The sequence below is a fragment of the Kogia breviceps genome, chromosome 9 (assembly GCF_026419965.1).
Source record: "Kogia breviceps isolate mKogBre1 chromosome 9, mKogBre1 haplotype 1, whole genome shotgun sequence".
Lineage (NCBI taxonomy): Eukaryota > Metazoa > Chordata > Mammalia > Artiodactyla > Physeteridae > Kogia > Kogia breviceps.
In genome coordinates this window covers 82,781,974-82,797,152 of record NC_081318.1, presented here as the reverse complement: position 1 = coordinate 82,797,152, position 15,179 = coordinate 82,781,974, and the positions used below count along the sequence as shown (strand labels likewise).

The following is a 15,179-nucleotide window of genomic DNA, read 5'->3' as shown; positions in this document are numbered from 1 at the left end:
GATACAATTTAAACTCACCACCAGGGCTTTGGATCTGTTGCTCAGAAGTTTCTCAATATCCCTGGCTGCAATTTCCACCAGCTGGCGTGCATTATTTGGTTCCACAGTATACAAATCTTGGTACTTCTCATAAATCTGTATGAAGGGAAAATAAATAAGAACAATAATTGCTTATTTGGCTCCTAAATGCACATTAGAATATATTTAAAACCATAAACAATTGATTTGAAGGGCAACCCCTTTCCTTTCTTCATCTTGATCTTTTCTGAGTTTAGGTGTGTCCGAAATATATATATAAATATCAATTTGCTGTAAGACCACAAGCTCACCAAAATAGTGTGTCACGTTAACAGGTTGTAAAACATCTTGTACCACAGTGGTTTGTGTATGCAATTTTGTGACCTGAAGTTGTACCCCCAACCTCAAAACCTGGTTTTAACTGCCTTCAGCATTTTAAAGAAAGAGGGAGGTCATTCTAGAAAACAGAAGGAGAATTTAAGCACAGGAGGTCAAACGTGGAGGATGTGTGCAGTGAACAAAGGTCGGGGGAAGGAGAATGCGATACGGTGATGAGGGAGACTTGCACTTTTTCCCTCGCTGCAATCACTGAGGCTAAAGACTATGCTGCTAAGCTTTAGGACCAGAAAGAAAGACACGGAGAATGAAACCCCTCCCCTGCTCAGGTTTATCCTGGTGACACAGGGAGCTTCATTTCAGAGAAGAGGAAGGTCACTGAGCTCTACATTGAAGTTTGGTTAAAGCTGTAATAGTATAAACATTTTTACTATGAAATTGAATTTTTTTTTAACTCACCAAATAAAACTATACTGAAAGTAAGCTAGACAGCAATAGGAAAACAACTATGATTCTGGCTCACGTCAGTGTTTATGGAAGAAATTCCCCACAGTGGCAATAAGATGCACCTGGTTTACCGAGCCTGTACTCTCCTGGCAAGAGAGGAAGAATTAAAGAAAGGAGGGAAAAAAATAAATAAATAGTGACTGTGTTTGTGACTGGAGGGCTGAGCTGAGAAGGAAATCCCTTATGCATCCAACAGATGGGTTGCACATGCATGACTAAACCATCTTTGAAAGCCAGGGACTGGCAGGTTTCTACCGTCTTATGTGAAGTGAAACCAGGCACAAGCAGGAACCAGTTCAACCCTGCTTTTTACTGGCATAACGCCAGCATTCTGTGTTACTACCAACAGGTTCTACAGCCTGTTCCCAGCTGAGCATGGATGCTGCTGGTGAACACTGGCTTCAAAAGGACACAAATACATATGCTAATATTTATTTTTTTAAGTATTTTGGTTTTACATGAAGTTATACCTTTTTATTTAAGTGATTAAAAACATACCAATATTTTAATTAATAAATTACAAACAATTAACTATAATTAAATTAATAAACTAATCAATAGTTTTTTAAGATTTCAATCAAACTGTTACTGCTAAAATTATCCTTTTCAAACCGTGAGGCTTTTCTCACATTTGTTTGAATTTTGACCTTGTAGGTTTCCATTCCAACTACTCAAGGCACAATAACTTAGTCATATAAAATTCCCATATTTAGTTTCATTCAGGATTCCTGCATATTACTGGATTGCTTCTGCTTTCTTCTACTGATAAGTAGATTATTGAGTCCTATTTTTAAAGACCCAGGTTATCTATGAAGAACTCCCTCCAACCCAAGGCTGCCTCTTTCATTTCAGCCTAAAATGCCATCCAGGAACATGTACTCCTGAATAGACGAATTGATTTTGGAGTAAAAACTGATAAACCTCAACATCACTTTAACTGATCCAGGATATTTAGTTCTTTGCAGCAAAACGGATATAGCTAATTGGTGTGAAAGGCAGTTGTGCTTTGTACCATTAATATCTTGTCCATTTCTGTCTGAAGTCTAACCTCCTTCCTGTGGTATAGGAACTCGAATAGAATTGAGAGTTGGTAAAGATTAGTTCAGGACGCACAATCTCTACTTCGCATTATATACTACAGTTAATGGCATTTATTAGTCATTATCTATGTATGCCAGACACATTACAGGTGCTATAAAGAATGAATGAATTATAAATCAGAAGAAATAATTTTAGTTCAAGTATATGTATATTCTCAAATAGATACAGAATATTCTCACAAGTTCTGTTTATGGTGTAATTTTCAAATGCATAGAAAATAAAAAATAAGGTCTAGGTTGCAAATAAACTATAATAAATAAAGGAAAGGAAGCTTAAGTCTAGATCCCCAATGTAAATATCCTACTGTATACTTTTCTATGTATAAAATCACATTTGAAATGTTTTCTTTGTATTAAAAATGAATTAGAACCATATAACTGCCCCCACCAAAAGAACTGGACCTTGCTTCTGGTTTCAAAGAATGCAATATTCTTTTCTGTTGCATGAGATACTGTGAAGGCTCTCAAAAAGTATCCTGGTGTATGTTTAGTAAACAATTTTCAGAGTAGAAGGTTTCACATGGATGTTTAACATGATATATTTCCATAATTTACAGATATCTGTAATTCTTTCCACCACTATAATAAACCACATTTCTACAATATTTAACATGGTAACATATGAATATTTTAAACAGAGTCTAAAGTGTCTTTTCTTTTCCTCTCCCTAGTTTTTTTTTTTTCCTTTTTAAAAAATTAATTATCTGCTTTACCATTTTACCCAATGTTTTTCCTGCAAGAAAAACAGCATGGTGGAAATAATATGAGTTTCTGGCACCAGATAGAGCTCAATTCAAATCACATGTCAACTCCTCACACTCTATGTGACATTGGTTTCCATTTCTTCTACTAGAAAGAACGCAGCACATAAAGAGAATTCAAGACAGGATCTTTTTGCTCCTGACTGATATATTAATATGCTTTAATTTTTTGTATAGTTCAAACCTTCTCACTGCCACCCTTGGCACTAGTTTTGACAAAAAGAATACCTGTTGCAGCCTTCCCTGGTGGCGCAGTGGTTGAGAGTCCGCCTGCCGGTGCAGGGGACGCAGGTTAGTGCCCCGGTCTGGGAGGATCCCACATGCTGCGGAGCGGCTGGGCCCGTGACCCATGGCCGCTGAGCCTGCGCGTCCGGAGCCTGTGCTCCGCAACGGGAGAGGCCACAACAGTGAGAGGCCGGCATACCACAAAAAAAAAAGAATACTTGTTGCTTGTACATTCTTTCTTTCCTACAATCTTAATTAACTGGCTTTAATGTTCTTTCACTACTAAATTCACAGGCCAGGTTTTGCCGTGATGAAAACAGAGACTATGGTTTCCCTACCCTCTTCACTGGAAACGTCTTTCTAAGTCTCTCTGCTCTAAATAAGTCCATGGTTTTTCAGAATAATACATTTAAAAATTACTTCATATGTAATATCTAAAAAGTGACATCACTCATTAATATAATCGCTTAGTAAACATACCTAAAGAAATGTTTCAGAAGTCATAATACTTAGTATTACAACATGGAATTATGCCATGAAATAATACCAATACCCCAGAGGTGTTTACTAAAAGCTAGACAGGCTTCCAAGTTTTGGATGACCTAGACGATTATATTAGCAATCACATTCAGGCAGCTACGCTGAGGTGTTTCACATACATCATTTACTCACTTTAAGAAATCTAAAAAATACCTTTAATTAACCATTGTATTAGTGAGAACAGTAGGTTTCAGGCTTTGGAATATCAGAGTGGAGGGAGTTTAAATCCCACTTCACGTCATTCAGGAGCAAACCACTGCCTAGAGCAGCAGGCGACATGATAATGTGTCACGTTTAGGTAAAGGGGATCTGCAGTGCCACTGTAGGCCCAGGACCTTCCTTGGCTTCAGCAGGATGTAGAGAAATAGGAAAGCCCCTTCGGATGAACAAGAAAAGTAGCTGAGAATTAAGGATCAGTATGTGTGCTAGGAGACCGTCTCGGTGCGGGTTCAGGGGGATCCTAATGCAGAGACAGAGATGGACAGTGGAAAGCAGAGGTCCAGCTGAAGGACGATAGTGACAATCATCCAGAGCTGAGGCACCCTACACAGGCGGGAGAGACTGGCCAAGTTCTCAGCAGCAATTATATTAATAACCATATCAAGAGAACAGAAGAGAGCAAATACACCAGATATCTTGCCACATAAGTTTCCCCTTGTACCCAGATGCCCAGGAGAAAAGTTAAGAAAATCAGAGAATAATGAAAGAGAGTTGGAACTCAGAATTTATTGAAAACATAAGTGACCACAAGAGGCTGTGTTAAACTGAAAGAGACTAACCTTGAAATGCTGAGACTAACTTTTTTCCCCTCCTGGGAGAGAGAATGGCAGCCCATGGTAAGTTAAGTTCCCTAAAGAGAAACAAAGTCAAATTTCTGCATATTAAATTTTAAATATGAAAATTTTGACAGCCCCTTCCCTCAGTGCTTTTACATTTACTTCCCTCCAATGGAACTTGCCCTGTACAAGCCATCAAGACCTCTGCCATCTTTCTGAAGGAAGTTTCTCCTTGGACAGTCCCTGATGAAACAGGAGTTTCTTTACAAATGGGTAGCAATATTCTAATGTAAGACCTTGCCCTTGGCCCCTACCTAATTGCATCAGGGCATGTCAGACCTTGAAGCAGCTAATTTCTGAATTAATGGCCTGTGAGGAGTCAGGTACAAAGGATCCGTATAAGCAAGGATAATATATTGAACCAATCAGATTCTCTCACCATAGGATGACAGTTGGATGGATCAAGGGCAGAAGCAGCATCAAAAGTGAGAAGGAGAAAGGAGGAAAACAGTCTTCAGATACTATTGAGTGACATAAGTGATGGCTGTGGTAGAATAATGACCTTCCAAAGATACTCACATCGTAATCTCTAGAACCTGTGACTATTGTTGTTACATGGCAAAGGGGAATTAAGTTTGCATAAGAAGTTTTGCTAATCAGCTGCACTTAAAGAGATTATCCTGGGGCTTCCCTGGTGGCTCAGTGGTTGAGAGTCTGCCTGCCAATGCAGGGGACAAGGGTTCGTGCCCCAGTCCGGGAAAATCCCACATGCTACGGAGCGGCTGGGCCCGTGAGCCATGGCCGCTGAGCCTGCGCATCCCGAGCCTGTGCTCCACGACGGGAGAGGCCACAGCACTGAGAGGCCCGCGTACAGCAAAAAAAAAAAAAAAAAAAAAAGAGAGAGAGAGAGATTATCCTGTATTGTCCTGGTGAGTACAATGTAATCACAAAGGTCCTAAAAATGGAAGAGGAAAATGTAACCATGCAAAAGAAAACCAGAGAGATGGCAGCGTGAGAAGAAATCAGCCCGTGTTGCTGGCTTTCAAGAGGGAGGAAAGGGGCCATGAGCCAAGGAAAGGACTTCTGATCTATAGTACTGTAACATAATAGATCTGTGTTATGCCAATAAATATATAGTAATTTGTCACACTAACAAGAGAAAACTAACACAGTGAGTTAGCTGTGAAGAGCCCCCAGCTGAGAGGCAAACAATACTCAGCCTTTGGGGCTGCCTTGGCTGTGGACCTTCCCTTCCACTGCCCAAACTATCTTCTAAATGCCTTGAATTCTGGCTGAAACCCAGGCTCTTCCTGAGTTCCCTTAAATGTACTACCTTTATTTTTCTTTTACAGGTAGTTCTATGATACACTCCCCAAGTGATTCACTCTACCAAAAACTAAAAATGCTAAGAAGCATTTTTGTAAGTTGTGATTAACATTATTTATTAATTACTACTTTGCATGTCCATTTCATTAGTCGCCAGATTCCTTTCACTGAAATGAAAAATGAGCTCTAGCGTGAGAAATGTACAATTTCCGTTAGACTTTATGATATAATGAAATTATCTCAGGACTCCCATTATAACCTTCATAATTGTGTAGGATTCTGAACAGAAATTTTAGACAGATGAGCTAAAAATATAAAGAATAGACGGCATACTGTACAAAAATATATATGAATTGGGTGAATAAATATGATTCCACCTCATAATAATGAAAGGTGGGATTAAGAGAAAATGTTACAATATAACCCTCATCATCATTCTAACTTCACTATCTTTATTGGCTAAACTCATGTAACTTCAATACTAATGCAGGCAGGAAAAGAGATTCACTGTCCCCTCAACTGCTTTAGATAGTCACAAAATCACGTTTTACTTTTAGTTGAACTTTGCAATGTGGGATGGTTTGGTTTGTTTTTTTTTTTCTTTATTAACTGTTCCACGGGCTTTTGAAATACATGTTCCCTAGCAACTTAGAAAGTCTTGTTTCTAAAAGACGCATTAACATAAAAGTATGATATAATTTTCTTTCTTGGTCACTTTCAAGGATGAAAGTTCCCTTAAGAAATTTTACGATTCAAAAGTAAAGTCTTTCTTTTAATTTACCATAAATCTCATCATCATCTAAGCGGGCCAACACAGAGAGATGTTGAGATATGGGAAGAGTCCTTTATCTATGGTAAAGAGTAACTAGTGACACTAAATCTGAATTGATGTTGGAATATATTTTACCAAAAACAAAGAAAAAAACCAACACCTACCTTCCTCCTTTGAAAATTAGCTGAATTTTTAAAAGTGAACTTTGCCATAAAAAATATGCAGTATTTCCTAGTTAACCCCTAAGCTCTTCAAACTCTTTCCTCTTGCCCTTTGATTAAAAAAGTGAATAATGCAATCTCTTAAACAAAAGTCAAGCTTTTGAAATGCATTAGTTCTATTATACAGTCAGTTACGTCAGCTAACACAGTTGGGTAAAAAAGTAATGCCAGCACCAACTATTGAAATATATTAACCCAATACAGTTTGCATAAATTTATGAAGATATAAGCATTCATCTAATAAGATGAAAGGCATTATATTAATATCATTAAAAGAATCAAATTTGATAGTCTACAACTTCATTTTAGGTAAATTACAGCCCCCCTCCTTTTTTTTCTTTCCCCAATAACCTACTTCTGTTTTTTTTTGTTTTTAATTGGGGTATACTTCCTTTACAATGTTGTGTTAGTCTCTGCTGTACAATGAAGTGAACTCAGCTACACACACACATACATTCCCTCCCTCTTGGACCTCCCTCCCCCACCATACTACCTTAGAAATTTTTATGGCTTTAGATTTCTATTTCGCTACCTTTAAGCATATGCAAACACCATCTAACATATTAAGTATCGTGTTTATTATATATTTCCTATTTCTCTTAACCACAATGTTAGTGTCAAGAGGACAGAGACTTTTGCCCATTTTGTTCACTGGTACAGTCCAGCACATAGTATAGTGCCTAGCATGCAATGAGCACTCAGTGAATATTGATGGCATGAATGACTGAATGGACAGTGACACTGGCACTATGTCAGTCTTTCCTAGGAATGTGAATGCTTACTTTAACGAGGGCTTCCTTGTAATTTAAAATCAATATCTACTCTGAACCAAAAACAAATGAGGCTATGTAAAGACCTAGGCAGTTACATAATGAAATATAAACACAACACCTGAATGATAATTAGATCCTAATAATAAATGTACAAAATAAGGTAATGATCAATATGAGGAAAAATATTAGAGGTATAGAAAATTGTGCTGTCAGAATTCAGAGGGAATTAAATCACATGGGTTATGATAGTCAAAAAACACGGTGAAAGATGGTATTACAGCAACGTTTCAGATGAAATCTGCACTAATAAGGAGAGAAAGAAATCTGAATGTGTGTGATACAAGGAATTATTGGACAATATTGAAAAGCAAATTGAGATACTATTACGAAGAGCTATAAAATTCAGGGTAGGGCTTCCCTGGTGGCGCAGTGGTTGAGAGTCCGCTGGCCGATGCAGGGGACACAGGTTCGTGCCCCGGTCCGGGAAGATCCCACATGCCGCGGAGCGGCTGGGCCCGTGAGCCTTGGCCGCTGAGCCTGCGTGTCTGGAGCCTGTGCTCCTCAACGGGAGAGGCCACAACAGTGAGAGGCCCGCGTACCACAAAAAAAAAATAAAAATTAAAAAAAATTTTAAAATTCAGGGTATTGGTTTGTATTTTACTAAGGAGTCAACGCCAAGCTGTTTTGTACTGACTCCTAGCTCAGAACTTCCAGTGCCTATTACAGCAATTAGTACAAAGGAAGAATTCAAACTATAACATAGGCTTGTTTACTATAAACATGATCCGAATACATATATATATGTATATATATATATACACACACATACATACACGCATACATATACATATATATGTATACATGTATACACAGTTATGTACATATATGCAAATATGCATAAATGCACACACACATATACAATATGTCTTGTTCTCCGGTTTACAGTGCATGCTTTTCCTGTGATAACTACATTAAACAGGCATTCTAACATCATACACAAGAGTTTGATAATACTTTCCCTACTCCTTCTATTCATTCTATTTGATATGATATTGCTTCTTAGCTGGGGCAGCATCACGTTTCAAATGGGACATTATCTTGAGGAAGATTATTTAGGAAGAATTAAGTCAGAATTGACGACCCTTCCACAGCATATACTGCTACTTGCCCTAGTTCCTAGTAACAAGAATTTGATGGTGACACTTTTGAGCAACATATTAAAAATGTAAGAAGGAACAGAACAAGAGACAACCATAAACATGCCTGTTCACTTTCTCCATACTACACATAGGAACAGGTGATTATTTTTAACCAAAACTACAAGTGAAATACTAGGGGTCAGGGCTTCCCTGGTGGCGCAGTGGTTGAGAATCCGCCTGCTGATGCAGGGGACACGGGTTCGTGCCCTGGTCTGGGAAGATCCTACATGCCGCGGAAAGGCTGGGCCCGTGAGCCATGGCCGCTGAGCCTGTGTATCCAGAGCCTGTGCTCCACAACAGGAGAGGCCACAACAGCGAGAGGCCCGCATACCACAGGAAAAAAAAAAAAAATACTAGGGGTCATTGCTGGAATAGGGAAAATAAATCTAACAAAGACTAAGGTGAGAATGAAAAAGATTCACATCAAGAATTCTTCAGTTTTTAGGTTGGAGACATCTCACACATATGGTAAGTTTTCTGAGTCTCTTAGAATACTTAGAATTAAAACAAAAAATATTAAGAATATTAAGATATGTATAAAAGCCACCTATTTGGCTTTTTGTTTGTGTTTAATTCCAGAAGTAACTTATTAAACTAACTTGTTTCCCTTTGAATATCTGGAGCTGTATATGAATTGTATATGTATTTTGACCAGAAAATTCATATGCAATTAAAAGTAAAAGAGATCATACCAGATTTTATTAATATTAAATTAAAAAATAATTAAACAGAGGCTGAGTGAGTGGCTTGTTTAATGTCCCTAACCCCAAATGACTTAAATTCATTTCACTGCCAACAAAAGAATTTTAAAAAGCAGCAGTTCAATTTGCCCTTAACCATCATACCTTATTAACAAATGGCTTTCCTAAAGTAAAATTGCTAGCTATCAACGCTGAGATCCAATTTTTTACAACTTTGTATTCATTTAAAGAATTTCAGACATTTATTTTTACCTCAATTTCTTTAGTTTTTCTAGAGCAGTTTTGCAACCTCAGCACTACGGACATTTTCACCAGATAATTCTTTGTTGTGGAGTCGTCCTGTGCACTATGAGATGTTTAGCAGCATCCTCAGCCTCTATACACAAGATGCCAGGATCACTCATCCCCTCTTCCTCCAGTTGTGACAATCACAGATGTTCCCAAGTATTGACAAATGTCTCTGGGGGACAAAACTGCCCTCAGCTGAGAACCACTGCTCTAAATATAAAGACATTAATGGTGTCTTCAGGAGAAAAAAGCAGCAGCTCTATGTTGCATATTGAGAATGCGCACTAGCAAATAACGAATGGTCTTTTATGCCATTCATCTTCATTCTAGAGAAGCCAACACTTGGCTACATCACTTACGAGTTTTTAGCTTCCCTTTCCTCTGTGAAGCTCACAGACAAGAAAAGAGTACAGCCACTACCCATCACTCTCTCTGTAATTAGTATTACCAAACCATCTGATTTCTATTTGGGGAAACAATAACCAATAATTTATCCTTCAAGTGGGAGCATAACTTAAAGTGTTAATTATTGATTGCTAATGCAGCGATTTGCAAGGTAAAAAAATGTTCAATAGTCTTTCATTATTCACGTTTGTGAAACAATAGTACTTCGCTTAAAAATCTGTTAATAAAATACTGAAAGTCACCCTAAGATTAGAAATCCCCTTAGAGTTTATTCTGTATCTTTGAAAATGAAAGTAATTAACCACTGTCTTAAAAAAATAGCTTCTTATTTAAATTCTCCAGTAAGTGGGTAAAGGGGGTCGACAGCCTCTACCGACAGTACATTCTGTAGTCAAGTAGATTTCCTTCTACTAAGAAAAAAATGGGGTTTTCCCCAAAAAATAATAACAATCTCAGGTTGCTGACATAACTGTGGTAACTGATTTCATCAGTGAGGGAATAAGGCAACTCTAAATAAAACCAGAAAATACGAAATAAAAATAAATAGCTTTATTTGAAAAGTAATTATATTACCTTTATAAAATAGTTATATTACTTTTATAAAGTCATATTACATTTGCAAAAGTAATATAACTATAAAGCTACATTTTTTAAAGTAATAAGCATTTAACTTCTGCATAGCATCTATTATTGCTCTCAAATTTTTGTTATATTCCCTTTTACCCCTGTTACATTTCTATAAGGAAGGGAGAGTGTTACCATTTACCTCAGTTGACAAGTAGGTAAAGAGAAATCCTAACATCATCCAGCTACTTAACAGAATTCCCTAGAGTAGAAAAGAAGATTTCCCCAACGCTGTTGTTGCCTTTGCATCTTGCTGATTCCCTAATCACAATCTCCAGTGATTAATTATATTCTACTTTACAGTATCTTCTTTTGTAAATAGATTAATAGATTAAACTCTCTACCACCTAGAAAATGAATATTCTATTTACATAAAGATGGCGTGACCACAATGTCAAAGTCGAAGCATCAATATGTTAATCCCATGAGTTACTAATGAAAAGAAATTCTTCACTTAAAACAGAAAACAATAATTATGTTATAGAAACCATTAATTATGTAAATACTAACTTAATTAAGAGCTCTGAATGCTCAATATTTAGACACATTTCATATTTACATCTTTGAGAGCATATTAAAATATGAAGGTATTGATTTCAAAATAACTTTAACTTATGAAATCATACTAGTGAATCAAAAGCCAGGAAATTCTATGACAATAACTTTGAAGAATGATTCTACTTCAAAAATAAACTTCCAGGAAAAATTAATCAATAAATTCCTTAGGGCTTCCCTGGTGGCGCAGTGGTTGAGAATCCGCCTGCCGATGCAGGAGACACGGGTTCGTGCCCTGGTCCAGGAAGATCCCACATGCCACGGAGCAACTAAGCCCGTGAGCCATGGCCGCTAGGCCTGTGCGTCCGGAGCCTGTGCTCCGCAACGGGAGAGGCCACAACAGTGAGAGGCCCGCATACCGCAAAATAAATAAATAAATAAATAAATTAAAAAATTTAAAAAATAATAATAAATTCCTTAAATATTTTTGCACATTCTAGCCTAACATATTAGAAATCCAGACAGAATTTACTTTTAAGATCAAAGTCTTGGGAGGAGGAACCAAGATGGCAGAGTAGAAGGACATGCTCTCAATCCCTCTTGTGAGAACACCAGAATCACAACTAGCTGCTGGACAATCATTGACAGGCAGACACTGGAACTCACCAAAAAAAGATACCCCACATCCAAATACACAGGAGAAGCCACAATGAGATGGTAGGAGGGGCACAATCACAGTAAAATCAAATCCCATAACTGCTGGGTGGGTGACTCACAGACTGGAGAACACTTAGACCACAGAAGTCCACCCACTGGAGTGAAGGTTCTGAGCCCTACCTCAGGCTTCCCAACCTGGGGGTCCAGCAACAGGAGGAGGAATTCCTAGAGAACCCAACTTTGAAGCCTAGTGGGATTTGATTGCAGGACTTCGACAGGACTGGGGAAAACAGAGACTCCACTCTTGGAGGGCACACATGAAGTAGTGTGTGCATCAGGACCCAGGGGAAGGAGCAGTCACCCCAGGGGAGAATGAACCAGACCTACCTGCTACTGTTGGAGGGTGTTCTGCAGAGGCGGGGCGTGGCTGTGGCTCACCTTGGGGACAAGGACACTGGCAGCAGAAGTTCTAGGAAGTACTCCTTAGGATAAGCTCTCCCAGAGTCTGTCATTAGTCCAACCAAAGAGCCCAGGTGCTCCAATGTTGGGTTGCCTCAAGCCAAACAACCAACAGGGAGGGAACACAGCCCTACCAATCACGTCAAGTGGATTAAAGTTGTACTGAGCTCTGCCCACCAGAGCAACAGTCAGCTCTACCCACTATGAGTCCCTCCCGTCAGGAAACTTACACAAGCCTCTTAGATAGCCTCATCCACCAGAGGGCAGACAGTGGAAGCAAGACAAACTACAATCCTGCAGCCTGTGAAACAATAACCACATTCACAGAAAGATAGACAAAATGAAAAGACAGACGGCTATGTACCAGATAAAGGAACAAGATAAAACCCCAGAAAAACAACTAAAAGAAGTGGAGATAGGTAACCTTCCAGAAAAAGAATTCAGAATAATGGTAGTGAAGATGATGTAGGATCTCAGAGACCAATCACAAGTAATGAAGTTCAAACTGTGATTTAAAATCTTCCAACAAAAGTCCAGGATCAGATGGCTTCACAGGTGAATTCTATCAAACATTTAGAGAAGAGCTAACACCCATCCTTCTCAAACTCTTCCAAAAAACTGCAGAGAAAGGAATACTCCCACACTCATTCTATAAGACCACCATCATCCTGATAGCAAAACCAGACAAAGATACTACAAAAAAAAAAGAAAATTACAGACCAATATCACTGATGAATATAGATGTAAAAATCCTCAACAAAATACTAGCCAACAGGATCCAACAACACATTAAAACGATCATACACCATGATCAAGTGGGATTTATCCCAGGGATGCAAGGATTCTTCCATATATGCAAATCAATCAATGTGATACACCATATTAACAAACTGAAGAAGAAAAACAATACGATCATCTCAATAGATGCAGAAAAAGCTTTTGACAAAATTCAACACCCATTTATGATAAAAAACTCCCCAGAAAGTGGGCATAGAGGGAACCTACCTCAACATAATAAAGGCCATATATGAGAAACCCACAGCAAACATCATTCTCAGTGGTGAAAAACTGAAAGCGTTTCCTCTAAGATCAGGAATGAGACAAGGATGTCCACTCTCACCACTATAATTCAACATAGTTTTGGAAGTCCTAGCCACAGCAATCAGAGAAGAAAAAGAAACAAAAGGAATACAAATTGGAAAAGAAGTAAAATTGTCACTGTTTGCAGATGACATGATACTATACGTAGAGAATCCTAAAAATGCCACCAGAAAACTACTAGAGCTAATCAATGAATTTGGTAAAGTTGCAGGATACAAAATTAATGCACAGAAATCTCTTGCATTCCTATACACTAATGATGAAAAATCTGAAAGAGAAATTATGGAAACACTCCCATTTACCATTGCAACAAAAAGAATAAAATACCTAGGAATAAACCTACCTAGGGAGACAAAAGACCTGTTTGCAGAAAACTATAAGACACTGATTAAAGAAATTAAAGACGATACCAACAGATGTAGAGATATACCATGTTCTTGAATTGGAAGACTCAACGTTGTGAAAATGATTATACTACCCAAAGCAATCTACAGATTCAATGTAATCCCTATCAAATTACCAATGGCATGTTATACAAATCATCTTAAAATTTGTATGGAGACACAAAAGACCCAGAATAGCCAAAGCAGTCTTAAGGGAAAAAAACGGAGCTGGAGGAATCAGACTCCCTGACTTCAGACTATACTACAAAGCTACAGTAATCAAGACACTGTGGTCCTGGCACAAAAATAGAAACATAGATCAATGGAACAAGATAGAAAGCCCAGAGACAAACCCACGCACCTATGATCAACTAATCTATGACAAAGGGAGCAAAGATGTACAATGGAGAAAAGACAAGTCTGTTCAATAAGTGGTGCTGGGAAAACTGGACAGCTACATGTAAAAGAGTGAAATTAGATCACCCCCTAACACCATACACAAAAATAAACTCAAAATGGATTCGAGACCTAAATGTAAGACTGGACACTATAAAACTGTAAGAGGAAAACATAGGAAGAACACTCTTTGACATAAATCACAGCAAGATCTTTTTTGATCCACCTCCTAGAGTAATGGAAATTTTAAAAAATGGGACCTAATGAAACTTCAAAGCTTTTGCACAGCAAAGGAAACCATAAACAGGACGAAAGGACAACCCTCAGAATGGGATAAAATATTTGCCAATGAATCAACAGACAAAGGATTAAGTCTCTTCAATCAGTGATGCTGGGAAAACTGGAAAAACACATGCGGGACAGTGAAACTGTACCTCTATCTCACACCATTCACAAAAATTAACTCGAAATGGAACAAAGACTTAGGGGCTTCCCTGGTGGCTCAGTGGTTGAGAATCTGCCTGCCAATGCAGGGGACACGGGTTCGAGCCCTGGTCTGGGAAGGTCCCACATGTCGCGGAGCAACTGGGCCCGTGAGCCACAATTACTGAGCCTGCGCGTCTGGAGCCTGTGCTCTGCAACAAGAGAGGCCGCAATAGTGAGAGGCCCGCGCACCGCAATGAAGAGTGGCCCCTGCTTGCCACAACTAGAGAAAGCCCTCGCACAGAAACGAAGACTCAACACAGCCATAAATAAATAAACAAATAATTTTTTTTAAAAAAAAGACTTAAACTAAGACCTGATACCATAAAAATCCTAGAAAACATAGGCAAGACGCTCACTGATATTGGTCTTGGCAATGATTTTTTGGGCACAATGCCAAAAGCAAAAATCATCAAATGGGACTACATCAAATTCAAAAGCTTCTGCACAGCAACCAAAAAAACAAACAAACAAACAAAAAACAATTAAAATGAAAAGGTAGCCTACAGAATGGGAGAAAAATTGGCAAACTAAATATCAGAAAGGGGTTAGTTTTTAAATATATTTTGCATATTAACACAACTTATTAACAACAATAACAAAAAATAATCCAATGGAAGAAAAGGGCAAAAG

At 38.3% G+C, this 15,179-nt stretch overlaps 1 protein-coding gene across 13 annotated transcripts in view; it reads right to left on the bottom strand.

The window, feature by feature from the left end:
* Positions 1-15,179, bottom strand: part of CACNA2D1 (calcium voltage-gated channel auxiliary subunit alpha2delta 1) — a 505,873-nt gene that overhangs the window by 395,195 nt on the left and 95,499 nt on the right. For all 13 annotated transcript variants that reach the window (XM_067042722.1, XM_067042717.1, XM_067042716.1 and 10 more), the window contains one exon: positions 19-135. In XM_067042722.1, coding sequence (XP_066898823.1) covers positions 19-135 — 117 coding nt within the window. The remainder of the gene's footprint in view (positions 1-18; positions 136-15,179) is intronic.